General features: G+C 50.1%; 2 protein-coding genes across 3 annotated transcripts in view; both read left to right on the top strand.

Moving 5' to 3' along the window:
• Positions 1-293: 293 nt before the first annotated feature.
• The window catches only part of ABL1 (ABL proto-oncogene 1, non-receptor tyrosine kinase), a 99,016-nt gene continuing 71,618 nt past the window's right edge, over positions 294-27,691 (top strand). Inside the window, exons 1-2 of one of the 2 annotated variants that reach the window (XM_037494075.2) lie at positions 294-408; positions 968-1,414. In XM_037494075.2, coding sequence (XP_037349972.1) covers positions 1,279-1,414 — 136 coding nt within the window. In that variant the 5' untranslated portion in view covers positions 294-408; positions 968-1,278. Of the gene's footprint in view, positions 409-684; positions 1,415-27,691 lie in introns of those variants that run through there. The other variant, XM_037494074.2, reaches the window with a different exon arrangement.
• Positions 445-686, top strand: LOC129144898 (uncharacterized). The gene has a single exon (XM_054689469.1). It carries the CDS (start codon positions 588-590, stop codon positions 684-686), a length of 99 nt encoding a protein of 32 aa, XP_054545444.1. The 5' UTR covers positions 445-587.

Below are 27,691 nucleotides of genomic sequence, written 5' to 3'. Positions count from 1 at the left end.
GTGGAGCGGCTCGTAACCATCATGGCGGCCGCGGGGGTCGGTGCCTGTCCCTGAGCGACGCCGGAGCCGGAGCGGGCCCCGCGGCTGAGCGGCCCCTCCGTGGTCCACGGCCCCTGCCCGAGCGGGGAGGCTGGGCTCCGCGGCGGAGCTCGGGGCATGTGACTGCTCGGCGGCGGCGGCGACCTCGTCGGGGCCGGGGGAGGGGGCGTCTCGGGCAGAGACCCCCGGGCCGGGGGCGGCTGAGGCGGCCGGGCCTCCGCCCCCCTCCGCCCGCCCCCCGCCGTCGGGGCCGCGGGAGCCCTGCGTCCCTGACAGCCCCGCCCCGACTCTGGGACCCCGGGGGTGGTCGCGGTTTCCTCCAGACCTGGGACGCCCCGTTTCCTGAGGCGTGAAGGAGCGTCGCCCCGAGTAAGCCGCCCGCCCCCCCCGCCCCCGCCCCGGCAGCCGCCCTCTTCCCCGGCCGCCCCTCGCTCCGACCCGGCCCCGAGTTTGGCCTCGGAGTCCCCCCATTCAATCCCCTCCCCGCTGTCAAGCGACCTCCCCTGACCCAGGTTGCGCCCGCGAGCCTCTCATGCCCTGACTTCTCCATGTCACCCCCGGCCCCGTTTCTCTCAGCCCAGCCACAAACTTTAATGCAAAGGAAAAGCCTGGACTGGTTTCACAGGCCTTTTAAAAAGCGGACTTAAAAGTTGCTGGCGGTGCATTCCTGCTCGTCTGCGTGGAGGGCGCGCTCGCCGAAGTCGGGGTGACCCGTGGCCTTTTCCGGAGGGCAGGGTAGAGGAGCAGGGCCAGTGGGGCAGGAAATGTGTCGGAAGATGAAGAAGCTGAGCTAGGGGGTGGGTGACTTCCACAGGAAGAGTTCTGGAGCAGTTTCCAAAGACGATCTACATTTCCTTTATGTGTGGGAAGCAAATGCTGGCGTGTGACTGACCCTCTTACCGCATCCCCTGTGAATATTTCTGTTTAGGTTTTCTTCTCGAAAAGAAACGGCTGCAGCCAGTAACAGACTCAAAAGCAAGCAGCTTTGGGGTAGCATTGCAATGCCATTACTTGGAGTTGATCAACTGCAAAAATAATCAGAACTCCTGTTTACACGCCCCTCAAGTGTGCTGCTCCCTGCTGTGCTAGAAGATGTCCTCTTGGTGATGGACCTGTCACTGCCCAGCAGGGACGCGGTGAATGTGAAAACCTCACGTATGTACTGTCTCCCCTCTGCACTCACTGACCTTCTGGAATAGCTTGAACCCTCTTCTGGAAAGGGGCGCCTATCCGTACTTTATGGGGCAGCAGCCTGGAAAAGTTCTTGGGGACCAGAGGAGGCCAAGTCTGCCCGCCCTGCACTTCATCAAAGGAGCAGGGAAGAAGGAGTCGTCGAGGCATGGGGGGCCGCACTGCAATGTTTTTGTGGAGCACGGTGAGTCTTTCGAGCTTGCTACTTCTGTCTTTCCTTCCGCGGTCAGCCGGGGAGCGCCTGGGGAGCTTTGGAACTGCAGGTTTGTGGGGTTCTTGCCAGTTTGCCCGGAAACTTGCTGGCCGTGGTTATCTCTCTTCTGTGTATAAGAAAAAGCTACTTAGTGACTCTGTGGCTTTATTCAGAACCTCTCGGAGTTACTTACTTATTTCTGGCCCGATTCCCTTTCTAACTTATTCACGGTGGACCTTGGACAAGGCAATTTACAGTTCCAGTTTCCCTAGGAGGTTGGACTTATCAGAGGCTTCTCAATTTGAGGATTCGGCTCTGGCCCGAAGCCCAGGCTCGTCCTCTGAGAACAGGGATCCTTCCCTGCTTCATCTACCAAGCGCCTGTAATCATCTCCTCAAAGCAGTTTGCCCTCCCCCCCCAAACAAAAAGGTTAAGACCCACAGTGTCTAGGTGACAGGAGTACCCTTGGCTTTTTCACGAGTTGGACTCAAAAATGCTCTTTGGATGGATGGGATGGAAGGATGGAGCATCATTCCTCCTCTTCAAGGGGACCTGCTGCCCAGTTCGCCACTCACGCACAGTGCTCAGGGATGGACTTCCATGGGGCTGGGATTCCCTGGTTAGGATGACACTTGGGGCAAGAAAGGTTGTCTTGAACGTTTTGATGACTGTTCATTCCCAGTCATTCTGTGTGAGATTTTAAGGCAGAGGGTCAGCCCCAAACCAATTCTTGGGGTCCTGTTTGCACTGTGGCAGCAGCCATGCTTCGGACTCTGTACTCCGTAGCAACAGAAGATACCAGTTGAGCTCACCCGCCCCATAAGCAAACGGAATTGTGGAAGTGGCAGATACTTTGAAATTCAGCCACTCCGCCTGTTGACAACCCGTGTCTGCAGTACACAGAGGTCTCTGTTCCGAGAACTTGTACTTGATAGACGAGGCTTTGCTTTCTCACAGAAAAAGATCCACCCTGTCCAAAATTATTTGATTTTGAAATACTCCATATATTTTAGCACGGCTTTTAGATAGGTAAATGTGGTCATGTGTTGTGGCGCTTCCTGAAGACAGGATTTATGAATTTTTTGCATTTTTAACTAGTGATGACCCTTCAGCTTTAGTGCAATTGATAGACTTTTTGGAGCGCTTTCGGTGAACATCAGAATGTAATTTTTCCAGTGATCCCACCTCTGGGAAACTCCTGGTGTAGAATAGCAGAGTCCTCTAGGTGCTTCCCATGCCCCTCGTGGGTCAGGAGGTTAAAACTGCTTTAGAACTGGTGCAGTTCTGACGGTGCTGAAGTAATGAAGGCCCCTTAGCGCGGTAGGGCTGGGGCAGCTCTCTGTGCTAGCAGCCGCTGCAGTCTGCCCGCCGTGCACTCTGTGGGGCGAAATCTACTTTCACTAAGGATGTCCTTGGTGAAGCAGCCAAAATTGTTGACTTTATTAACTCTTGATCCTTGTGGTTTTTTAAAAAGATTTATTTTTATTTATTTATGCATACAAGAATGGGGGAGGGGAGGTGAGCGGATTCACCAGAGAGAGTGGGGAGCAGAACAGGCGGATCTGCTGAAATGCACTGCTGAGGGGAGCGGCGGGGAGACAGGAGAGGTCTGCTGCGCCATGTGGGCGGCTCCCTGGCCAGGGATGGAACTCGCGCCGCGGTGGTTGCGGACAGCCTCATAGTGCTGAGATTCAACCCCTTGCGCCACCAGGGAGGCCCTTGATCCTTGTGTTTTTATCTGTGTGTTCTGTGAGATGGAATGGGAAGTATACATCCAGCATATCTGATGTGTACTGGAGGACAGCAGTTATCTCTAGGAAGGCTACACGGGCAGTTGTTTTAGTTGCAAGCTGAACTAGCTGCTTTTTTTTTCATGGACTGCCAGTTTTACTTGCAACTGTGACAGACACAGTATGGTTATTCAGCCTAAAGAAATGTATAAAGAAACCTTTTCAGGAAAACAACTGGTAGTATCTGTTGCCACTGACAAAATTTCAGCTTTCCAGTGAAAATCACAATTTCGGAAAGCCTCTGTCTGCTATTACGATGTAGCAATTCATGGTAATGTTTACATATATGAGATATTTTGGAATCTTGTGATGAAATGTATTATTTGGATGATTTACATAATTCAGCAAACTGATAGGTTCTAAATGATCCCCATATATTATAAAATAATGCACAGATAAAAGATCCACGAAGGTACAAGATGGCTAGTGGATTTTTATATAGCAGAATACAGAAGTTCATTGATAAAGTTTTAAATCCTACATTGCAATTAACCTTTAAGAAACTGCACCTCACTGGGTTTTGGTGCAGTTTCACAAAAGAATAGCCACAGTTACCTAAAAAGGCCACATTGGGGAGGAGAGCACTTATTTTTCAGTAATAATAAAAATACCTTTAAACAGCCAAATAAATACGTAGTTTAAACATTTCAGTTTAAACCTCTTACATGGTAAATGTTGACGAGGAAAGCCTTTTGGCGCCCTTATTAATTTTCAGGAGTGTGAAGAGGTCCTGATGCTGGAGCGTCTTGTGGAGAACGCAGGGGGTGTTGATGGCAGGCGGGTGGCCAAGTGCTGACAGTGAAAGGGGTCCATGCAGTTTTTAAAGAAAAAAAATTTGGAGACCAGTCTGCAGAGTATGGCCTCATTTTGTAACACAAAGCTTATTTATGTACTTGAGTGTGCATGAACTCAAATGTGGCAAGACTTAGAGTAGTTGTTGTCTCTAGGGTCTTGGGGTTTAGGTGGAATGGAAGAAAACTTGGATGTTTCATTTTGCATTTGTGATGTTCCAGATTTCTTTTTACAACAAATTTGTGTTAAATATGAGGATATAAAAACCCAATTGATGCCGTCCAACCAAATAGTCACTTCTGTGGGGCACCTGTTTTTGAACACATTTCTTATGTCATATTTTACTGTTAAGTCAAATCAATTTTTTGGCACCTTGTCTATTCTTTTTCTAGGGGAATAAGGTCTTACTTTGTGTTACAAATTGTTCTTGACCTTTTCATGGGCAGATCTTTCTAGAGTTGGTTAATATCCATATAGATTAGATTAAGAAACTTTGTCATGAATGTAGTGTTGGAGCAGGCAGACACTACTCTCACCGGCAGGTTGGCGAGAGTCTGAAGGCAGAGGGCAGATGGTCACTTTTTACCAGAACTTCAGGGTCAAAGAGCTTGTGGTAGGGACGGGGAAGTGAGGAAAACAAGACATTATTTCATGGCCCATTTCAGTGTCTTGACTAAAGAAAATTCTGATAGGAGAGTTGATAAAACAATTGAAAGTATTTCGAGTAAACTTTTTTCCTTAGCATTTCCTTTTTCAGTCAGTATTTATTGAGCTCATGCTATGCGCCAGGTAGTATTTTAGTCACTGGTGGCACATTCGTGAACAGAAAACATCTCCTTGCTCTGTTTGAACTTCCCTACTAGTGGGAGGAGACAGACCACAAGCCAAAGGCGTGAGATACAGAGTACAGGAGTTGGTGATGAGTGCTGGGGAGAAAAGTAACACAAAAGAGGGGAAAAGCCATGTTCTGTCGCGGGGTGTGATGTTAGGTCTGGCGCAGAGAAACCCGACTGAGGAGGGAGCATTTGAGTAAAGATCTGAAGGCAGGAGATGGAGGGAACAAGCCATGAAAACAATGGGGTAAAAGCCTTTCAGGCAGAGAGGTTCAGGGTGCACAGGCCCCGAGGCAGACCACGCTTAGATGGTTGGAGAAGAAAAAGCCCAGAGTGGCTGGAGCAGAGAGCGCCGGGAGAGCTATGGGAGACAGGATGGGGTGGGGAGAGAAGGGCTGGAGAATGTGGCCTTGTTGTCCATATCAAGGATTTTGACTTGGACGCATGTGGTTTGGGAAGGCTTTGGGGCGTGCTGAGAGAGGAGTAACAGGACGTCATTCATGCTTTAATAAACTCTCTGCTGCTGAGGGGACTGCACTCAGGGGTTATTGCACTGTCTGAAGAAGGATGAGGAGGCTTGGCCCGTGATGGGGGGTGGGTGTTGGGGCGGGGAGAGTGAAGGGGTCAGATTCTGAATAGACCTGGAGGGGAGCTGTGCCGTGTGAGAAAGTCAAGGGTGAGTCCAAGGTGTCTGGACTAATAACTGGAAGGGTGGCGTTGCCTTTTAGTGAGATAGAGGAGCAGGAGTTTTGGTAGCGGGTGATGCAAATCGGAAACTTCTTTTAGGGCGTGTCACGTTTGAGATGTCTGCCTGGCACTTGGGCTTTGTCGAACAGGCAGTTGAGTCTCAGAGCTTAAATTCAGAGAAGCCGCGCTGGCCTGGGAGCCATGAGGGTGTTGATGGTATTTAAAGCTGTGAGAAGATTGTACTTTCACGCCTACAGTTTGCACAGCTAGAGAATGGAGAGTCTCGCTATGTGTCTTTCATACATGGAAGGTGGCGTTCAGGAGCTTGTGAAATTAAGACTTTCCACTTTTATGTAGGATTGGTTTGAATCTTTTTTGAGGGGGCTGACACTTAAGTTTTGCACGGAAATGATTCTAATTCATCTTGAAGTTTTCAATCCCATTTTCTCTGGATTTTTTTCTAAGTCAAAGTTGCAGATTTTGCAAAATCTGCGCACATTTTCCCCTACTTTTCTGGGTGGAGAATGTTTTAAATGTAAAATAATTTCCATTTTAAAAGTTTTGTAATGCTTTTTGGGTTAAGTGCTTAAAAAGCTGAAGCTTTTTTTAAACAAATTATTTCTGGATTTTCTAATTTTAAATTGGCACAGCTCTGTCCTTATTTATTTCATGTATGTCAAATGTCTTCTTAGGAGCTTAGGTGAGAAATGATTTTGAAAAATTGTCTGCTCTCAGTTTGAATCCGCTTTACACTTCTCAAATAAAGCTTCATTCGAGGTCAGAGGGCAGGGACTTGACAGGTCAGCACTGTGGCTTCCTCACTGCTGAGGGATGCCAGGCACCTCACGGGCAGACACTGTGGTGGAAACAGGCAGCAAGGAAGTCCAAGCCTTAGAGAGGTTGGAAAGATTGCATCCGGGAACTTATGGGGGGGCTGGATTATGGCACGTGAACTGTGAAAATGCAAAGTTGTGTGTAGTTTTCCTGAAACTTTTTTGCCCATATGCTTGTAACATAGAGGGAAGTAGAAATTTCGGTTGTGTGCAAGGAGGGTCATCAACGACAGTTGAACCAAAAGAATTTGTCCCTCATTTAAGTGAAGCATCCTAGCAAAGACAATAAAAATTGTCCGTATAATTGTCAGCAGAAATTGGAGAAAACCAAATAATTTTGTCTGGTTTAAGAGCCCCACTGTGCTGTGTTCAGCTCTCCACGGGTATACCCCGTGTTGTGAGGTATTTTTTGAGTGGGACGAAAAGGGATGAGTTCACAAGCTGGAGCTGGGAATTATACCCACCGGAGTATGTCAAGCTTATTATTTGGGTCTAGGGGTGAAAAGATTCAAGTTGCTACCTGGAAGGTACACTTCAGTGAAGGAAGCCTCCCCCAAGGCTAGGGGCGCAGCCCCGGCCTATTCCTGGCCTCTTGCCTTTCGGTGCTGTGCCCGGCTTCACCCTCCTGTGCCCTTCACCTGCTTGTCTTTCAAAGCTGCTTGGGCCCCTCAGCCAGGCGCCATGGAGCACGCACTCACTCAGGTGACCTGCCCCAGCAGCCTGGAGTCCCAGTTCTGGGAGGTGGCTCTCAGCTGAGCTCCCTCTCTGCACCTTGGCTGGCAAGCACCCCAGGCAGGAAGTTGGAGGGAGCGTTATTTTCTTCTGGCCAGCTTCATGGCACTGCCTTGCCTGTGGTCTCAAATAGGCACTTCAGATTTGCATTTGCTTCGGGCAAAAGGATATCTGCTGTTTGTGACTAGGCCTGGCCAGAAGCAGTTCAGTTCTTCTGTACTTCCACCTGAGCAAACTTTTTTTTTGGTGATTTTTTTTTCCACTCAGCATTATTTTCGCAATAGTCATTGATGATGTTGCAGGTAACATTACTTTGTTCGATTTCCTTGTTATTTAGTGATCTCGTATTAATATTCAAGAGTTTATTTCCCCCCGAGTTATTTTTTAAAGAGAAATGGCAAACTATTGTATGTGTATAGAAGGGTAGTCTAGTTGTCCTCTGGAGGGCCTCTCAGCTTCTTCCTCTGGGTAGACAGAGATACCACCTCAGTCTCTTACCCCACTGCCCTGGCCACCTGCCCCACCTCCTTGGCATCCTGGCTGCCAGGGCCTCCCTCAGCTTGTTCCCCTGGCACCCAAGAGAGCAGCACAGCTGGAAGGCCATGAGCAGCTCCCATATCCATGCTGTCATTGATGGACATCCGGGTTTTCTTCAGTTTGGGCTGCGTAAGAACACCGCTGTGAACACCCTTTCTTGTGTTTATACTCCTCCCAGGACTGTCGCTTTCCAGTGACTCTGACTACCCGGTGGAGTAAAACCTCCAGTTTAGCTCTTTAAGATTGTCTTAGCTGTTCTTGAGCCTATGTTTCCAAATGCAATTTAGAATCAGTTTTATCAATTTCTGTACCCAAACAGAAACACCCGTCAGGATTTCCTACTGGAGTTACACTTAGCCTTGAAATGACTCTGACTCCAGGAATGGAATATAAAGACTTCTTATTGATGAGGCCACTTTTTTTTTTTTTTTAACTGTTAATGGTAAAGCCTATGTATGGTCCCTATAAACTGGTGCAGTTTTCAAGCTCTCTGCTTCTTCCACAGTCACCCTGCTGTCATTTAAAAAATTGTTCTTCTTTGACACTTAGCGCGTGGTTCCTAGACGGGGGCAGCCGTGGTGATTCGTCTTCAGTGGCCGAGCGCTGGCCTTTCACAGCCTGCATGCTCAGTGGGTGTGGAGCTAAGTCTATAATTGGGTGTTTATCTCTGTGCCCACTCTGTAGCAGGTACTGTGTCAGTCGGGGGTTGCACAGCAGATTTCCCCAGAACAAGGGGCCGAGACAGCCAACACAAGACTCTTTGTCGTGGGGACCGCCACTGGCCATCTGCTTGGGAGAAGGTCGCCTCAACAGTGTGGGTTCCATTCGCAGACGGGCTGAGCCCAGGCACTTGCTCCTGTGACCACTGCTGTTAAGCACTGTGTGGGGCGGGGGCAGGGGGGGGCGGGGGGTGGTGGTGGCGCCCAGCAGCTCCCTTCATCCCAGTTCTCTCCTTCGTACAGTGTGGCTACTTCTGGCCACTCACTGAGTCTGGACGTGTGGTACAGGCGTGTCAGGCTGAAACGCTCTGCGAAACCATTTTTATTGGTTTCTTTTTGATCCTGCCAGGATTTTTTTTTCTTTTGCAAATACAAGCAAATATGCACGTATTATGCAAAACTAGCATTTAGGCTATTATCATTTTATCCTTTCCTTTCTTTCCTCTTAATATGTCCTCCTCATCACTGCCTTTTGTTCTTTTAATGACTGCGTTGTAGTCTTCTATTTTGGAGGTGACGTTGTTTCAAATGATCCCTTATTTCTGGGCATCCGGGTCATTTTCAGTCTTTAGCTATTGCAGACAACACTGCAAGAATAACCCTCTGTCCTTCTGGACCGTGCAGGTGTAGCTAGCTGCGGGAGAGACTCCCACAAGTGGGAGTGCTGGGCGGATGGGAAATGCATGTGTGATTTTCATTAGTAGGTCCATGGTATAGTAGTAAGTAGCTAGCTGGGGTCAGTCAGTGATCGCTCGCAGTGTAGTTACTATATTGGTGGCTACTGCTCCCCAGTGCCCTTCAGCAAACACTTGTGCTGGTTCACACTCCCGTCACTTTAATGTCTGAGAGCAGCTGCAAACCCAAAGCCTCAAAGAGAGTGTGTTGTCAAGCTTTGGACCTTTCGCCAGCCTGAAATATAAGGAGTATCATGTGGTTTACTTGGTGGCTTAGGAGTGGAGTGAGCATTTTACCGCACTGGAGGTGCCTACACATTTATCTTTCTGTGAACCACCCACCAGGCTCTGCGCAGCAGATCCTGAAGTAGGGACTGCATGTATTATGCAAAACTAGCCTGGCTGGCTGCACCGCTCATGGGACTGCCGCATCCTTAGCCCAGAGAGGGTCCTGGTAGGTGGTTTTCAGCCCTAACCTAACTGTAGGTAGAATTTCCTTAGGGGCTTAGAAAGACTGTGCCAGGTGCCTCCCAGGGGCTGATGGGTAGGTCTGGGGGAGGTGTGGGCACCTGCTTTTGTTCTGTTTTTGAGTAAGGAGGGGCTTTATTCAGAAGGCCAAGAGCCGGGGTGGGGTGAAGGGACTGTTGGAGGGCAGAGGGTGTGCTCTGATCAGGAGGCCTGCCAGCCGCTTCTTGGTTTTGGTTTTGGTTTGAATTCCCCAGGTGCTTCTGACTGCAGGCTCCAGGGTCACTGCTCCAGTGGGTCTGAGCATTTTAAAGTGACCCAGCCTGACTGGAAGCAAGGCCTCTTCTTCCCTGGTCTTCCCTGGGAGCCAGTGTCAAGCGCTGGGAAAATGGGGCTGCTACATCTGGCTCCCTCTGGACTTTGGGTTATGGGACCCGATCATTTCCTTATTGCCGATGCCATCTTGATTGGGCTCACACGCTCTTAGTGGGGCAGCCAGTGTTGCCCCTTACCTCTCCCGATCACTGTGCCAGCTAGCGCCATAAAATATGCTGCTGGAATACCTTGGATAGTGGCACTTTGTTAGAGATAATGTTACTTTATGGCCTTCAAGCCCCATCCTGGGTGGTGGTGGCCTGGTGGCTCTCTCTTCAGGAAACTGGCAGGCCAACCAGTGCCGGTCCTGCTGCTCCTGCCTGTCCCTGCACTTGGCTCCTCCGAGCCACGTGTAAAGAGCACAGGACCTCTGGTTGGAGGAACTTTCATGTTTGTTCCAGGCTGTGTTGCGTAGAAGTCCTAGGCTGCAAAAGCCTGCGGAGGGTAAAGCTGCCCGAGAGGCTGAGGCTGGTGAGGAACTCAGTGCAGTCCCAGGGCCTCCTTGAAGCCCACTCTGACCGCTGTTTCCCTACGTGTTAAAACAGCTCTGACCTCAAAGAGTGTCCATACTTGAAGAATGATGTTTGATTAGGAGGAAAGTAAAGAAATAAGTCCTAGCGCACAGAACCTCAAGGCTTAAGGTACAATCACGAGGCTGCCCGAGGGGGAATGAACCCGCACAGGGCAGAGCTGGCTTTCCATGGCCTTCCCCGTCTGGGCAGAGCACTGGAAGGTCCCTCCTGGCCCTGGGCACTCACTTTTGCTCTGCGGCGTGGAAAACATGAAGGCTAAGAGTCCATCGTGTCAGCGCATCTGGAGAGTTTGTTTTATTGAGACAAACTCAAGCAGTCGCTGGGAGGAGGTGGTCTGTGTAGATGGAGAATACATGAAAATGTTGAAGCATGGGATTCTGTTTCACCATGTATGGGGGTAGGAATCATTCCTACCCCCACCGCCATTCAAAACAAAATCTATTGTTCAGTGGGTACAATGTCAGGAAAAAAATTTTCCCCGTAGAGTATCTCTTTTGGTGATAAAGGAGCCTTTTCAGCCCAGCAGGAGAAACAGATCCCGTGAACCCCAGAGAAGCATGCTGGGGCTCAGTTGGTTGGCAGTGAGCTGCCTGTCATGCTGGCAACATATATGGCAGCTGATCCATGTTCGTACCAGTGTCAGTTAAACTGAATTCTTAGTGTTTCCCGGTTTTTGGAGAACTTTTTTAAAGTTTAATTAAGATATGGGCTTATGGAGAAAAGTGTCCAGGAGGTATCAGGAAAGTTTTTTTGTTTTTTGCTTTTAAAGATTTATTTATTTATGCATACGAGACCTGGGGTACAGGCCAGAGATGTGGGGGGTGAGAGGATTCACCAGAGACAGAGTGGGGAACAGAACAGGTGGACTGACAGAAATACACTGCTGAGGGGAGCAGCGGGCGAGACAGGAGAGGTCTGCTGTGCCATGTGGTTTCTCTCTGGCCGGCTAGGGATCGAACTCGTGCTGCAGAGGCTGCAGATTACTTCATAGTGTGGTGCTTAACCCCTTGTGCCACCAGGGAGGCCCAAGGTTTTTTATTTTTAAAATAACTACGTTTGGTAGAAATAGAACAACATACATTCATCTTAATTACTCAGTCAAGGAAGATTCGATTCAGAAAGTGCTTTGCAGTTCAGTCAGTGTGATCAGTGCAACTTTCATTCCTGTTCAAATGACAATCAGCCTCTCCCGGTCGAATTACTAGTAATCAGAGCAGGAGACACAGGTGTGCCGGGATCCTTTGGGCTGAGTGCTCCCGGTGACAAGGTAGTGCTCCTGGTGGGTTTTACACGTTGGTCAGACCCTGGGTGAGACGTTCCACTGCTGGCCGGAAGCCGCACCTTTGCGCTGTGAGGGTGTATACATGGTGTGGCTGGCGAGTCAGCTTCTTTGGTCGAAGAGAAGTTTTTAACTTAAACCGGCCAGTGGAGCAGTTACCAGCAAGTTCCTGAATCGTGTAATGAAGGACCATAAACACACAGCTCGGGGCTCTGGAGTGTCCTCTAGTCACAGGGCTGCAGCAGACCGGGGTGGCTCCCTGGTGCTCAGGTTCAGAGTCCCATCGGGGTGCTGGCTGTTCTGCTGGGCGTGGGTGCTGGCCTGAGATGCCCTGAAGCTAAGGCAATGCCCTGGCAGAGGGAGGAGCGAGGGCAGCCTGTAGGAGAGTGCACTTTGGCCAGGATCTGGGGTTATCCCCAAGCAGGACTCCTCTGCCCTGAGGCATTTATGTGCCATACAGAGACACAAGCAAGGGAAGGAAATGGGGCGCGAAAGGAGCTGGAGAGGGCCCGGGGAAGGGGTCCCCGTGATCCGGCACGCACAGCACAGTGCCAGGTGGGGTGTGTGCCCGGCTCCCACCTTCGTGGGCTGGGGTCCCTCTCTTGTTGCTTTGTTCTGGCGTGAGGCGCCTTTCGAGGTCTCTCCCAGGTCACAGTGTGTGCGTGCTGTCTGGTTGGCCCTGGTTTTGGCTAAACTCAAAAGATGGCCGCTTGTGAGGGGCGTGGGTATGCTGTGCTGCTTAACTGGTCTGCTCCCGTGGTGCTGGGGTCACTGTGCAGAGGCGCAGCCAGCGCTTCTGGCCCCGAGACAGGAGCTCTCCTGACAGCCTCTGAGAAGCGGGGGAGCCGCTTCTGCGCTGACTGGAAGCGAAGCCCATCCCCACGAGAGCTCGTCCGTGCCTCGCACGTGTGTAGAAAGCTGGGGCCGCTGCTGACGTGGAGATGGTGGGCTGTGTATAAAGGACCCGTCTGGGCACCGTCCCGTGTTCCCGGCTGTTGCAGCTGCCGTTCGGGTGTTTGCCCCGCTGGGCGCTTGCGCTGCCAGGGGACGCCAGCGCCCTGTTCTAAGTGCAGTCGCGGTTTGGGGCTCTGTAGGGCGACACGCTCTGTGGGTCCCATTATGAAGAGCAATATTCTGTTTTTTAAAAAATCATGTGCATTTATCATCAAACTTTTTTTTGAGCAAGCAGGCATGTTCTATATATGTGCCTGTGCATGGAGACGTACACTTTCATGTGTGAGTATATGCCGCTATGTCAACATTGTAGATCTTACAAAGCGTTCATAAAATAAAAATTAAAATGATGAAATTGATGGTATTTTAAATATTTAAAACTTTTATTTAACGTGTTAATGGTATAAATTTTTTTTTTTTCTAAAATATTGCTGAGGGCGCGCCGGCCCACCTCTCCTCCCGCCAGCCTGTCAGCCGGCCACGCTCCTCCATGTCCGCCCCCCTCGCTGAGACAAATCCCGGTGCCCTGTTAGCCCGTTACTAGTTTTGTGTTTCTGTATTCCCATTGGAAAGCAGGCTAAGGGTATTTTTAGAAATCACATACTCTGTACAAGTATGACTCTTTTAAATTATAACAGGAATTTTATCTTTAAGACAGATTTTAGTGCTGCTCTTATTTTTCTGTTCTCTCATTCACCAACTTTCTTGTGGAAGTTCCTGTCACAAGCCTTCTTTGTATAGCTCATTGCACCAAATCAGTGAGTGATTTTTTTTTTTACCCTGGGAGAGACTAAAATTTTGAGTAATTGTTTGCTTTTATAAACCAGATTTTGCTCTATCTTCATCTAGAAAGAAGTCTTTTCTCCTTGGTTTCCTCACTATTCCTTTTACAGAGGGAACATTGAAATCACATTGGGTGGCCTGCCTTGTGTTAGAAGTTTGGAAATTGAATGCTTTCCACTGTTTGCTTTCTGGAGACAGCGTGGGCCAGGAGTCAGGTGGGCAGGTGAGAAGGGCACTCTGCGCTGAGACGCCCGTTGGCCTTTTGGGTGCTGTGCTGGGCGCCGGAAGGACCAGCTTCTCCATTTCTTACATGTATTTGGTCTTCGCAGTTTCCTGCTCACGGCTCCCCCTGGAACTTCCTGCCTGTCTGTGTGTGAAAGGTGTCTGAAGGTTATGTTAATGAAGGTGACTTTTGGAAAACACCTGAAAGGGGAGAGCTGGGGTGTGCCTGAGACTGTGACCAGGTGTCTGCAGGGAGGGGCAAGTCTTGGGAGGCTGAATCCTTAACCCGAGAAGTCTGATAGACTCTGGGTCGGTGGTGTGAGAGTGGAGTTCACATGGAGAGACCTTGAGGAGCTGGAGTCTTCTCCTTAGCGCGGGGGAGCCCTAGCACCCGCACTCCCACTGGACATGTCTGGCAGGGCCACCCACCAGTGTGGGGACTACCCCTGCCCTGGACCTGGGTTGTGTCCCGTGTGGGTGGTCTTTCCCTGGCCTGCTTAAATGGCACCCCAGGTTTTGGTCTGTAGTTATCTATAGAAGGAAACACATTAAGCAAACAATAGCAAAGTTCTTGGTATCTCCTTGTTTTCCCTTCCTCCCTCCTGCCCACAAGTTCTGGCTTTTGATAGGAAATGGAAAGTCCCTGAGTAGGGAAAATGACTTCCACACTTGGATTTCTCATTTTAGAGTTCTTTGCCCCAGAGTTCAGCCTGAATTCTTTTGAAAGTGGATCGCAGTCCTTGTTCTTTGAAATGCATGTAGAAGGTTTAGCAGTGTTGAAATTTGGCGTTTTTTATCCTATAAAACTCCTGAATTATTGGAAGGAAGAGAGGAAGGCGAGAAGGACCGGAGGAAGGAAGACCTGGAAAGGTCATTTTCTAAGCACAGCCCCTCTAGGTGCTGAGAGCACAGCGGTCTCTCCAACCTCTCCGCGTCTCTGCTTCTAGATGTGCAAAGTGGGAACTGGTGGGACTTTTGATAAGAGAATTAAATTAGGTATTTGTTTATTAGTGCCCGGCACTGGGTTAGCACCTAACAAATAATAATTATTGCCTCTATTAGTATTTGCAATCTAGAACAACTGTCACCCATGAGCAGGCCAAAAAGCACTAAACCAAAGGATGGGTAAGAAATAAACTGTGGTATAATCACATTGTGCTGAGCACCTTGCCTGCGATGAGGTTGTTGTCATTAAAGATTATACAACCTGTGAACTATATCTGGAACTATATCTGAGCATAGGAAGACACTGGAGTGCCCCTCTAAAGAAAATTCTAGAGAAAATCCATACTTGACTCTAAGCACTTTTAAGTCCTTAAAAGGTGGCTGGGGGATGGGAACAAGAGATCTTTCTTTCATCCACTCCAGGGGGTTGTACTGGGAACCTCCTTGCTGTCTGGTGCTCAGGGGGGCCTTTTGCCGGGAGAAGCAGCTCCTGGGCCAGAGACTGCTCTTCTTTCCTTCTTGCATCTTCAGTCTGGTCCTTCAGTCTGGTCCTTCCGTCTGCTGCTGCTTGCTCAGCACACTTCCCTCCTTTGGCCCTTTGCTCAGCGCACACAGGTTTCACCGCGGAACCTGCAGAGAAGACAGACCGGGGCACAGTGTGGTCTGCCGTGGCCGCGGGCAGTCTGTTGGAGGTGAGGGCTGAGGTTTGTGAGCGTGTGTGGCCGTTGGCACAACCTAGAATTACTCAGGAAAGCAAACTTTCATTTTCCCTGGTCTACCACACTGTTTGTACTTTTTCCTTATGTTGTTGTGATGGATAGTTTTCCTCATGACCGTGTGGGACTCTGTCAGTTTGAAGGAATTGAAAGCAAATCTTACGTTCTGCGCCACCGGCTATTTGGAGATGGGTTTTCCGGGCCTTCGCTCTCCTCCCCGGTGCCTCGCATCATCAGCCCCGCTGCCCTTTCATGCCGGCTCCCCTCACACCGCAGGGTGAAGAGAACAGGCAGATTTCTTTGTGGTTCCTTTCACAGAGGAGCATTTGGGGCTCCAGTTCTTAAGTTTGTGTGTAACTCCGAAGCGAAAGTGGGGTCCAAATGCCTTGGGAGAATTCTTCTGGCACGGAAGTGCCCGTGTTACTGTGCTGGTGCTGAAGCAGCGGGAGGTGCAGCGAGAGCGAGGGCTGGCGGTGGAGGCTGTAGCCCCGGCCACCACGGCAGTGTGCAGAGGCCAGCGCCCCAGGGCCCCTCCTCCGGCAGGCCCACCCTCGCGGCCCCTCCCCCACCACCTCCAGTCTGTTCCTGGCACTGTATTTTGTCTTTTTAAAGGGATAATGGAGGGCCTCCCCGGTGGCGCAGCGGTTGAGCGCTGGCTTGCGAAGCTGCCTGCAGCCTCCTTGGCGCCGGTTCGATCCCCGGCTGCTCCCCGGCCACCGGAGGAGGGTCCCCCATGGCGCGCAGACCTCTCCTGCCGCCCGCTGCTCCCCTCAGCAGTGCGCTTCGGTCCTTCTGCCCCCGCTGTTCTGCTCCCCGCTCTGGCTCTGATGAATTCTCTCACCCTCCCGCGCTTCTGACTGTACCCAGTGCTTGGATAAATAAACAAACAAATAAACAAACAAACAAATAAATAAATAAAAGAGATAATGGAGCCATCCAGTCTGTGGCCTTCTCAGTGGGCCTCTTTCAGGGAGCTGAGCACCTTGAGACCCGCCCCGCGCCCTGGCCGCAGTGCCGCCCTCTCCCGGCCGGCTGCCCCCACGTCGCCGCCTGGGCTCCGGCAGTTTGGTCGTTCATCTGTGCGCGGACCTGTCGGCTGGTGCCAGTTATTGATGATTATAAATAGAGTTGTTATAAGCCTTTGTTTGCAGTTTTTGTGGGAACATTGATTTTCAATTCACTTAGCATTATTTGTTTCCTAGGGCTGCTGAAACAAATTGCCCCCAATTGGGGGACTTAAAACAGTAGAAATTTACCTCCCGGCTGTTCTGCAAGCCAGGAGTCTGAAGTTAGTGCTGCTGAGCTGAAGTCACGGTGTGGGCGGGGCCGGCCTCCTCCGGCTTCTGGAGGCCCCTGCCTCGCCTGGCTCCAGCCTCGCTCCCCTTGTCACCTCCTTCTCCCTGGGCCTCCCCCTTATAAGGAGGCTTGTTTCGGTACCAGGTCCACCAGGATAATCCAGGATATCCTCCCTGGCTCAAGAGCCTGAAGTTAATCACAGCCACAAACGTTCTTTCTTAGCCAGAGCAGGTAACTCACACAGGCTCCGGGTTGTAGTATCTGGCAGAGGGCGTTTTTTTCAGCCTGTCACACTTGGGTCCAGACCTGGGGGTGAGCATCACTAGACCATGTGCCAAGCGCAGGCTTAGTTTCATCAGAAACTGCCCGGCAGCCTTGTGCGCAGTGTTACTGGGATTTTCGATTTTAACCATACTAGGGAGTATGTTCTTATGGTTCTAATGTGCATTTTCCTGATGGCTGATGATGCTGAGCCTCCTCCATGTGAAAACTGTGAGTCTTTGAATTTTGCTTTTCTTTTGCCCTCCTGAGTGCATGCGAGGAGGTCAGGATACAGAAAGAGCATGGTCGGAGCTCAGCACCATGACACTGGGGCTCTCGTCATCCATCTTGCGTCATCTGTTCAATTTCTACATGAAGTTTTGTCTGTGTTGGTGCGATAGGTGCTTGATTGTAATTGAAGAAGTGACTCTTACATAGCTTTGTAATGAATAGTAAAAAGTCTAAATCACAGTGACTCTACCAGGTTTTAATTTTTATTTTTATTTTAAATTTATGTTATTAATTCATGCATACAAGAACTGGCTAGAGGTGTGTGTGGGGGGTGTGTGTGTGTGTGTGTGTGTGTGTGTGTGTGTATTCACCAGAGACAGAGCGGGGAGCAGAACAGGTGGATCTACGAAAATCCACTGCTGAAGGGAGCAGCAAGGAGACAGGAGAGGTCTGCCGCGCCATGTGGGTCAGCTCCCTGGCCAAGGATCGAACTCTTGCTGCAGTGACTGGTAATAGCTTGATAGTGCTGAGACTTTATCCCCTGTGTCACCAGATAGGTACCTTTACCAGATTTCAAATAAAGGCCTTTGCGCACACAGACTCTCCTTTCTTGCTGCTCTCAGGAGCAGTTCACAGGGCTGAGGGCCGCTGTGATCACTGTTAGATGATAAATCTTTTACACTAGATTTCAAGTACTAACCATTTATTTTGTCCCGAAGAAGTGATTTATAGTAATAAGTGATACTAAATTCTCTTTTGGCCCTTGACTGAGCCCAACACAGTAGCTTCTGTTGCCTGAATTCTTAGAGTTATAAGGGGGAATTGAATGAATGATGGTGATGATCTGAGGATTAAAAACCTCACTTCAGAAAGGCAAGGCAGAGCAGCACAAGCGACTGATGCAGAATAAATGATGTATCCTGTGTTGCTCTGATTGTGTTCATTTTAATATAACATGTGGGGTTTAATATACATAAATAGTGCAAGGTTCAACCTCTGGAAACTGAGGAGTGCTTTGTTTTAAATGGTCATGACTCAGAAAATGGGATTACTTGGCCTTTCCTTGCTCACCTAGAAGCTACCCTGCCCAAAGACTCCTGATCTGCTAAGTTATCAACCATCTGGGCTTTAAAGTCTGTCACCATGACCAAACATTTGCTGTTTGTAAAGATTTGCTTCTTGCTCTGGTTCTGATACTGAAAGCCGTGTGATCTTGGAGAAGGCACTTAGCTGGTAGCATGGAACTGCGGCCCACTTTTTCCATCTGGCAAATGTGGATGACAATATACTCTTTCTTTGCTCCCTCCCAGGGTTGTCAGAGGTGGAGATGAGCTGATGTCTGTGAAAGAGCTTTGGAAACTGGAGCATGTACAGGATTATTATTATTTCATGAAACTGTTCATTTTTCTTCATAATCTGAGACATAAGGTCTCTATTCAAGTGCTAACACTTGTGGGGGATCTTCTCGTCTACTTAGTAAATGCCAAGTAAAATTAGATACTTAGAGGCTGGCTGGGAAAGACTCTTTCATTCCTGACTTTTCAACTTGTTTCTTCTGCATCTTGACAATTAAATAGTACGGGTGAATTCAAGAGGAGAAAAAAAGCCTCCCTGTAACATTCAGCTGCTCTCTTGGTGGGACTGGGGTGATGGTGGGGCTGGGGGAGGGGGAGAGTGTTGGCAGGATAAGAAACAGGTTTTATCTTTTCCTGAAAGATGTTGGAAATATGAAAAACGCAGGCATACAATGTTTAAGACTATGTAAATGGCACCATCCTGTGCATATCATGGAAACTTGCCTTTTAAATTCACACTGTATTTAAGATTTACCTGGGTAGATGCATCTAGACGTAGGTCCTCATTTTAACTGCTCTGTGGAGGTTTCCAAAGTATGATTAAGCCATACTTTATCCATTCTCCCTTCCGGGCTGCTGAGATTGCTCCCAGCGCTACAGCGACACCCCTCTGCACCCCCAGTGCACACGTGCGAGCCTCAGGGTGGTGAATTGAGCAGATGGGCTGGGCTTTGCTATGGTAATAAGCACCCCTCAAATCACAGTCTCTTTACTGAGAAGTTTGTCTTTTGTGCGTGTGAGTGTGGGTTGTTTCAGGGACCCCAGCTGATGGAGACCCCAGCATCCTTTGGCTGCGCCACTGCAATGTGCAGCCTCCTTGATGGCAAGGAAGGGCAAGCAGGGAGGTTGTTTAGTTTAGTTTTCCAACCTGGAAGGGTCACAAGGTCATTTCCTGTTGCGTTCCACATCCAGAACTAGGTGCAAGGTCTCACCCCTCTGCCGTGGGCAAGGAAATGTCGCCTGCCGTGTGCTCAGGAAAGGGAAGGACATCAGTTGTTTGTGGGCGCCAGTTGTGTCCTCCAACGACAGACACCGCAGGGGTGGCTCTGACTGCCCGGTCCTGTGTGTGTATCACCCTGTGGGCCGCTGCCGCGCCACTCAAGCCCCAGACAGGGGCAGCTTGTTCTTTTCTGATTAGCTGATTTTGAAATTTTGAGTTTGGGAGCCCTTTTGTCTTAAATTACAACTTGTGGATCATAGACTTTTATTTTTTTAGCGTTAATAAAGCGCAAGGTGGACATGAGAACATCAACTATTTTTATAAATCTAGAAGAGGGGTTTCTGCTAGTCTGGTTTCAGCTATAGAGAAAAGAACCTACTATAGCCAGTTTTGCTGGATGTGGACTTACTATAGCATATTAAATAGCTAACGTATTTATTGGGAAGACTGAAAAAGCAGGTTCTGGATGGAGCTTCAGGAATGAGTCCCACGATCACGCCGCAGCCCTGGGCCACCACGGCAGCTGAAGCCTCTCAGTCATTGGCAGGTGCCAGCTCTGGTCCCCTGCTACAGCCAAGACTGCTCCTGCTTGGGGCCAGGCTCTCCCTCCGCGGAGTAGGTGTCTTGTGTCCTCCACTCAGCCCTCAAGCAAACACCTCAACTTAGGGGGCCTTGTTCTGCCCAGAAAGCCAGTGCTTCCACAGTGAGCTCGCCCCTGCAGCAGCTTCCACATCTCAAGTGCCTGTGTTGGAGGGTGAAATTTAAATCACTCTCAGGCCCTAGCCGCAGGACCGTCAGTGGCACCTGGGTTCTCGCTTCTGGACACTAGCGGGTGGAATGGGCACTGAGTGCCAGTCCAGCACATTCACCCCGAGGTCTTGCCCTGAGAGTATACATAGAGATTAGGGAAGCTTGAGGCCTGGGACTTCATGCACACTTTTGTGAAGGTGCCAAGGACATTTTTCTGTGGCAGGAGGCTGTCCCATCGTTAGATTCTCAAAGGAGCTGATGACCCAACAAAAAGTAAGCACTGGGGTGCTTCCCTGTGGTTCTGTGATCAGTGCCCAGACTCTGAAATCAGGTGGGCCCAGGTTTGAATCCTGTCTCTGCTTACTGGCCATAAGGCCTTGGCCGTGTCACTTCACTTCTCTAAACCTGATTTTCTCTGCTTGAAAATGGGGCTCTTAGTTCCCGTCTCCTAGGTTGTCACATGTGTGAGTACAGAGAGCACGTAAACGCCTGCTGTGTTGCCTAGCCTGGAACATGCCACCTGCAAAGAGGAAATTCTTCCTTTCATTTAGTCATCCTTCAAAAGCAGGCAGCCAGCGTGAACACTGCTGTGTTGCCAGCTCTGTGGAGAGCGCCTCGTCACTCCTGCGCTTCGTGTCTGACGGGGCTTAGATGTTGCCTCGATCCCACTGCGCCCCCTGCTACTGCCTGGTCTTCATCACAGTTTCATAATTGCCTCTCTGTCACTTTCTTTTAAATGTCTTTAGAGCAGAGGTTGTGTTGTGCCTATCACATAGTAGATGTTCATTAAATATTCATTAAGTGAATGAATGAATCATGAGTAGTTAAAGAAACTGGGTGATATCTTGGCTCGGCAAAGGAGAGGCTAAGGGAAGATATGTTAGTTGCCTGAAAATATTTGAAGAGCTGTCATGTAGAGGGGAGTTGAGCTCACGCCACACTGCTGTGGCAGGCGGAACTAGGAGGGGGAGGGAAGCTGTGGCTCCCTGAACAGAGCTCTCAGACGGTGAGAGGACACGAGGAGACGGGCAACGGGGAGAAGGGCAGACGCCTTGGAAGACAAGGGTCACTCTGTCCTGGGGATGGTCAGAGGGAGGTGAGATGTGAAGATAAAGGTGGAGTCCAAGACCGTGGGCTTCTCTGAGTGCCTTTACAGGGAGCAGACAGGGAATAACCTCTCCTGAGCACCTAGTCAGGCAGAGAAGCGGAAAGTACATTAGGAACAGCTTGGGGATTTAGGGAAGGGTGTGGGCTAAAGCAGGAAAGACATGTTTGGGTTGATTCAGAGGTGACCTGGAGGGCCAAGCCAAAGATTTTGGAGCTGTGGCGGACAGTGAGGGTCACAGATGGTTCCCAGGAGGATGCTGGCACCGTGAGGCACCCTCAGTACTTAGGACAGCACATGGTACATACTAGGAGTTGGATAAATAGCTGTTGAAGGCATTTGTTTAAAGATCAGAGCTGTGATTTAGCAAAATTAATCCTTAAACCAAGCTTAATTGGGGGTTGGAAGGGCGAACACTGAAGGAGAGCCCGAAGAAAGGGGATGACCCAGAGCCGTCTGACGTCTGACGGCACTGACTGGAGAGGGGGCAGAGATGGCTGATTTTGGTGGTGAGCCGTGGAGACATCACAGAAGTCCCAGGGCGCCTCCTGGTAGCGCTTCCTCAGCGGAAGGGGAGGCTTTGGGCTCGGGACTTGCTGCGGTAGAGGGCTTGTCTGTCCCTTCCCCCGACGGCTGGACCTGTGTCCTCTCTCTCATCATGTCTGGGAAGTCTGGGTCTCTGCAGAGAACCCACCATAAAGGCCAGAAAAACTGCCTGGTAGGAATATTTTCTGTGGTCCCGCCAGACCTCCGGGTTTCCCGCTCACTCACAGGTGTGCTTGACGTGCGAGCTGCAGTAGCGCGTCGTTAGGAGGCCCTCTTCACCGCGCTCCCTCTTTCCACCTTGGAAAAAGCAAAGCTCTGTTTCCTTTGGACGTTGCCGCAGGTGCTGGTGCTCCTTTCCCTGGCCGGTGGGGTCTGTGGAAGCCTGACCGTCTGGGTGGAACCAGCCCCAGGACCTTTGTCTGGACGCTGCCCTCCCCGGTTTCCAGGGACGGAGTCGGTGACCGTCCCCTGAAGGGGGTGACCAGGAGGACAGGGCACTCTGCTGGGCTCGTGTCTCCCAAGGCTGGTCAGGCTGGTGGATGGGGGTCCCCATCGTGCGTGCCGTTTAGTGTTTCAGAGGAAGCCCTTGAAGCGCTTCCTCCCCGAGAACAGGGCGGCACTTAGGGAGCAGACATGTGAGCGGGTTATAAATGCCACTGGCAGCAAATGGGTCCAGATTCATTCTGATGTAGCAAAGCGGCTGAATTGGGGAGGTTTCGTGTTTTCTCCCTTCCCTTTCTCCTTGACATTTGACAGCCAGGTTAGCACCAAGGCTTTCTGGTCGTTTCCTCCTGGAGGACTGCTTCTTGGGCTTTCTGTGTTTGGAGGGATTTATTTTTATTTATTTATACATACAAGAACTGGGATGTAGCCAGAGATGTGGGAGGTGGAGGACTCACCAGGGACAGAGTGGGGAACAGAACAGGCAGATTGACCCAAGTACACTGCTGAGGGGAGCAGCGGGGAGACGGGAGAGGTCTGCTGCACCATGTGGGTCTCTCCCTGGCCGGGGGTCAAACTCATGCTGCAGAGGCTGCGGACAGCTTTATAGGTTGTGTCTTAACCCCTTGCACCACCAGGGAGGCTGGAGGGATATTTAAATGAATTATTTGGCCTAATGAAATCTAGACAGTGGCCTCTGACTTCCACACACTATTGCCCCATCTTTAGATTTCAAATGAGCTACTTCAGTGGGGCTTCCGGTTCTTCACGGCTTTGAAAACATTTCGCATCTCTAGCACGGCAGGCGGGTCCTCTCTCAGCTGTTTTTCAGCATTGCTATAAATGGAAGTTTTCCTGTTCCAAACCACCGAAGTACCTCACGCTCTAACATTTCTTCCTCACCTTTGGGATTATCTTGATAGTTCTTTGCCAAAAAAGAGAAGTTTGGGCTCGGAGAGTAGAGGGGAGGGGTCTGTTTCTGTGATTGCTACTTCGCGGTGATCTTTCTATGTCTGAGAGAAACTTCTGGCCAGGAGGGTCCGCTGCCCCTAGCCTTTGCCGAGACAGCATTGGCGGGCTGTGTCCTAAGCTGGGACAGCTAACGGTGGCTACTTTGACTTGACTGTAAGAAGGCGTTGAGGTGTGTGTGACTGTTGGTGTTTAAAAGGAAATAAAAACAATGCCCCTTCTTGCCTCATGCTCATGCCTATGGAATTTGGGCGTTTGGAATCCTCCAGGCTCTCAGCCCAGGCAGAGCTGGCTCCTCGGGCACTGCCTGCCCTAGGCACTGCCCAGTGCACCCTGGGGACAGCGGCCTGTTACCGAGTGCTGGTGGAGGGAGGGACTTGGCACTTTCGTTCTGCAGGATTTGCCTCTGACCCTGCAAGAAGGCAGTTCGGGGCCGGAGCTTTCTTTAGAAATGAAGAAACTGAGGCTGGCTTGAATTCACACTCTGAGCTCAGTTCTAAACAGAACAAGTTGTTCTAAACAGTCTCTGAGACTGCCCACTTGGGGAGAGCTCATCCCTCGAGGAGGGTGCGCCAGATGGTGGGGCGTTGACAAGCCCCGCTTCCTGTGGAGAACCTGGATTTTGGAGACATGGAGGGGTTTGAGGAGACTGTGAGAAGGTCCAGAAGCCGTGGCCCCTCCTCCGCTCTCCCGGCTTTGTCTCTTCTCCCTCAGTTTCCCCTCCATCCCCTTAGCTGTAAAATGGGACTCACAAGCCTTCCTGGGAGGGATGTTGTCCCTATTACTCAGCCGCGTCACCAGCTGGGGATGAGAGCTGCTCAGTGCTGGGTGCCGGACGCCCTGTTTCCATCCTGATTTGCGAAGCAGCCAAGAGTTTGGGTCCAGACATGGGGTGGAGCGCTGACTCCGTCTTTACTAGCTGTCAGATTTAGCTAGTTATTTCAGCCAAAATCCTGTCAATTTCTCTGGGTTCGGGAGGCTGACTAAGGAGAGGGCGTTATCTCATTCATCGGAGTGGAGATAGGCCTGTCAAGGTGCCTTCCAAGGTCGTCGGGGCAGTGGGCTGGGGTAACTGCACCCCACCAGCTCAAGTGGAAGGAGCATGAGTGTTTCCCCCGACATCAGCCATTGAGTGTAATAGCTGTCGAGCTCCATTGTGTGTCTGAGCCTCCCCTAGGGGCTTGCCTGAAGGCTTGGCTCAACCTCCCCAGCTGCTCCTCAGGCCCAGCGTTGTTAGCCACACGCTCATCTGCTGAAACTGACTTACGGAGCTGTCTCCATGTGCACCGGGACCGGACCACGCTGAGGTGGCTTAGTTTTTTTAAAAAATATATTTTTATTTTTATTTATGTATACAAGAACTGGGGTGCAGGCCAGAGGTGCAGGGGGTGGGAGGATTCACCAGAGACAGAGTGGGGAACAGAACAGGCTGATTGACTGAAATCCACTGCTGAGGGGAGCAGCGGGGAGACAGGAGAGGTCTGTTGCGCCATGTGGGTAGCTCCCTGGCCCAGGATCGAATTCTTGCCACAGTGGCTGGTGATAGCTTGATAGTGCTGAGACTTTAACCCCTGCGCGAGGCGGCTTAGTTTTAACCATTTACCTGGTTGAACTGCTGTGAACTGCTACAAACCTTATGCTTGGGCCATGGACTGGTCAGGCCAGCTCTGCCACGCCTCGCTGGTACATCTTACTGCGGTTGAGGTGCCAGTTACTGTACCAAGGATGAGCAGAGGCAGCCTTTGGTCTCTTAACCTCCTTAAAGCCAGCCTTGTAGTGGGGGCTTCCACTGCTGAGAACTGGAACATGATTACCAATCAGAAGCTCCTGTCCTTCCATCCAGCAGGAGAGGTCTGTTGTCCTTCCAAGTCTCACAAATGCCGGTGGTTCTTAAAAGCAGGGCATATTCTGATCTTTTGCAAAATCATAACTGACCTTATAAAGAGCCCTGAAAAAGTTAGATGACTTTTCTGCTTAAATGTTAGGATCATGAATTCTTATACCGCTTCTCTACTTTTTAAGGAAGAAATTTCTTATAAATTTTTTGGGGTTAAATTAATTTCTCCCCTTTTTTATGGCTGTTCCTGGCCTCTGGCCTGTCATTAGAGTCCCATCCCTGACTTCAGGTTGGAAAGTGGAATCCGTCTTTTCTCCAGCTGTGGGCCCTGCCCTACCTGGAAGCCTCTCACAGCCTTTTCTCTTTGCGGAGGGAGTATCTTTGATCTGAAACAAGATCAGGACCAGGAGAACAAAATCTGAAATCTGAACGAAAAGCTGAAATACCCTGTTTTAATCACTTTCCCTTTTTTGGGGGTAAGATTTAATTTATTATTTATTTTTGGGTAGAAGAACTAGAATGTAGGTCAGAGGTGCAGGGTCCTGGGGGAGGGGGGCGAAAGAATTTACCAGAGACAGAGTTGGGGGCAGAACAGGCGGATCCACTGAAGTAGACCGCTGCAGGGAGCAGCGGGGAGACAGGAGAGGTCTGCTGCGCCCTGTGGGTCAGCTCCCTGGCCGGGGATCGAACTCAGGCTGCAGCAGAGGGCCATTGTGGTGGTAGTGCTGAGACTTAACCCCTAGGCCACCAGGGAGGCCCTTCAGTTTCCCTTTTTATTATAGAAAGAGTGCTGGACATTAACGAGTACAAAGCGACTCTCCGCTGTCAGGTGGGTGAGCTGCGCTCCTTCCGCACCCTTGAGAGGCTGCAGCAAGGTCACCAGATATGCAGTTAACCTTCCCGGCCTCTGCAAATGTTTAGTGACCTATCCAGTAATCTTTTCAGAAAGAAATTTTTTTTTAGTACATGGAAAGGTTTAGTTTCTTTTTCATAAATGAAAATGATTTTATATTTATCTCTATAAGAGAGTGTTCATAGTTTAAAAAGAAAATTGAGAAGTATAAAAAGAGAGAATGAAGAAAGTAAAAATCACCTTCAATCCCATTACTTCGAGATAACCACAGCTTTGCTTGTGAGACCTTTCAGATTCTTTCCTCTTCTTAGAATTACACTCCACTTACACAGAAGATTCCCTATTAGAGCTGCTCTTCTTATTTGCTTAAAAAAAAACCCATAACGATTTATTGTAAACATTGTCCCTGCCATTGAATATAGAACACGGAAGCTTTTCATTTTGTGTTGTGCACATGGGTGCACACTGTGCAGTGGCTGTATGTGCCTGGAGTTCTTTTTGACTGAGCTTTACAAGGAAAAAGCATCAGCCATGGGCAGTGTGCAGTGCATCAGGCATGGTGCACCGTGCAGACAGCGCCTCACCGCCGTCCCTCCACGAGGCCCTGCGTGCCGGCCTCCTTGCGGATGCGCCTGCTCTCAGCCTTCCTGCCTTCCAGCTTATTTTTCATACAGAAACCTGAATAATCTTTGAGGAATGCAAATGAGATCATATTGTCCTTTGCATAAAACCCTCTAGTAGCTTCTCTTTCTACATCAACTGAAAACAAAAGGCTGAACTGAGGTCTGTTTTGTGTGCCCAGCATCCCCTCAAGCTGTGTTGGCCCACCTTGCTAGTCCTTGCATATGACAGCTGTTTTTTTTTTTAATTTATTTATTTATGCATCCAAGAATGGGGGTACAGGCCACAGGTATGCAGGAGTGAGAGGATTCACCAGCGACAGAGTGGGGAGCACAACAGGCAGACTGACTGAAATACACTGCTGAGGGGAGCAGCAGGTGAGCCAGGAGAGGTCTGCTGCGCCATGTGGGTGAGCAGTCTGGCTGGGGATAGCTTCAGTGCTGAGAATTAACCCCTTGCGCCGCCAGGGAGGCCCTATGACATCTGTTTCAACCACAGGGCCTTTGCACTTCTCTCTTGTTCCTCTGTTCCTAGATGGTGGAGATGTTTTCATTTATATCCCAGTTCAAATTGAATTCAAATGAGATGAGCCCCATAATACATGTATTAATATTAGTACTGTAGGAAGTTTTAATAATTTAGCCATGTATAGAATAGCCCATGTCACCTGTAATCCTACTATCTACTCTTACCACTTTTGTGATTCTTTTTATTTTATTCACTCCTTTTATTCATTCTTTTGACACAATACCTGGGATATGCGGGGTATGTTGTCCTGGTGCTTGGTGGGGGACAAGCATCACAAAGGGCAGGCACGACTGACCTCTGCGAGGCTTGCTGGGCGTCCGTCCTCCTGCGCAGGAGGCTGCGTGGTGTGACTGTCAGGACTCAGACCCCGGAGCTGGGCTAGCAGGCTTGACAGACTAGTTCGGCCACTGATAGTCATGTGACTGTGCGCTTGTGCCCAGAGCATTCCCCCATCAGTGTCACCTGTTCTGCATGATGAACCACCTCAAAATGTCGAGGCGCAAAGCAACAAATACGTCTTACCTCATGGTGCCCGTGCCAGGGGTTCCGAGGAGGGTGGCCTGGGTGGTTCGGCTTGTGGCCTCCACTGCGGCTGCGGCCTAGATGTCAGTTGAGCTGCGTCATCTACCAGCCTGCTGGGTGGGAGGCCTGGGCCAGGGCAGCTCG

Source organism: Talpa occidentalis, unplaced genomic scaffold (assembly GCF_014898055.3).
Source record: "Talpa occidentalis isolate TD23 unplaced genomic scaffold, MPIMG_talOcc4v2.1 talOcc4.7, whole genome shotgun sequence".
Classification (NCBI taxonomy): Eukaryota; Metazoa; Chordata; class Mammalia; order Eulipotyphla; family Talpidae; genus Talpa; species Talpa occidentalis.
Note: the sequence above shows the minus strand (reverse complement) of the source record. Positions and strands in the feature narration are given on the sequence as shown.

Coding starts and splice junctions, on each gene's coding strand:
- LOC129144898 (XM_054689469.1), top strand. CDS start 588: ATGTCACCCCCGGCCCCGTTTCTCTCAGCCCAGCCACAAACTTTAATG.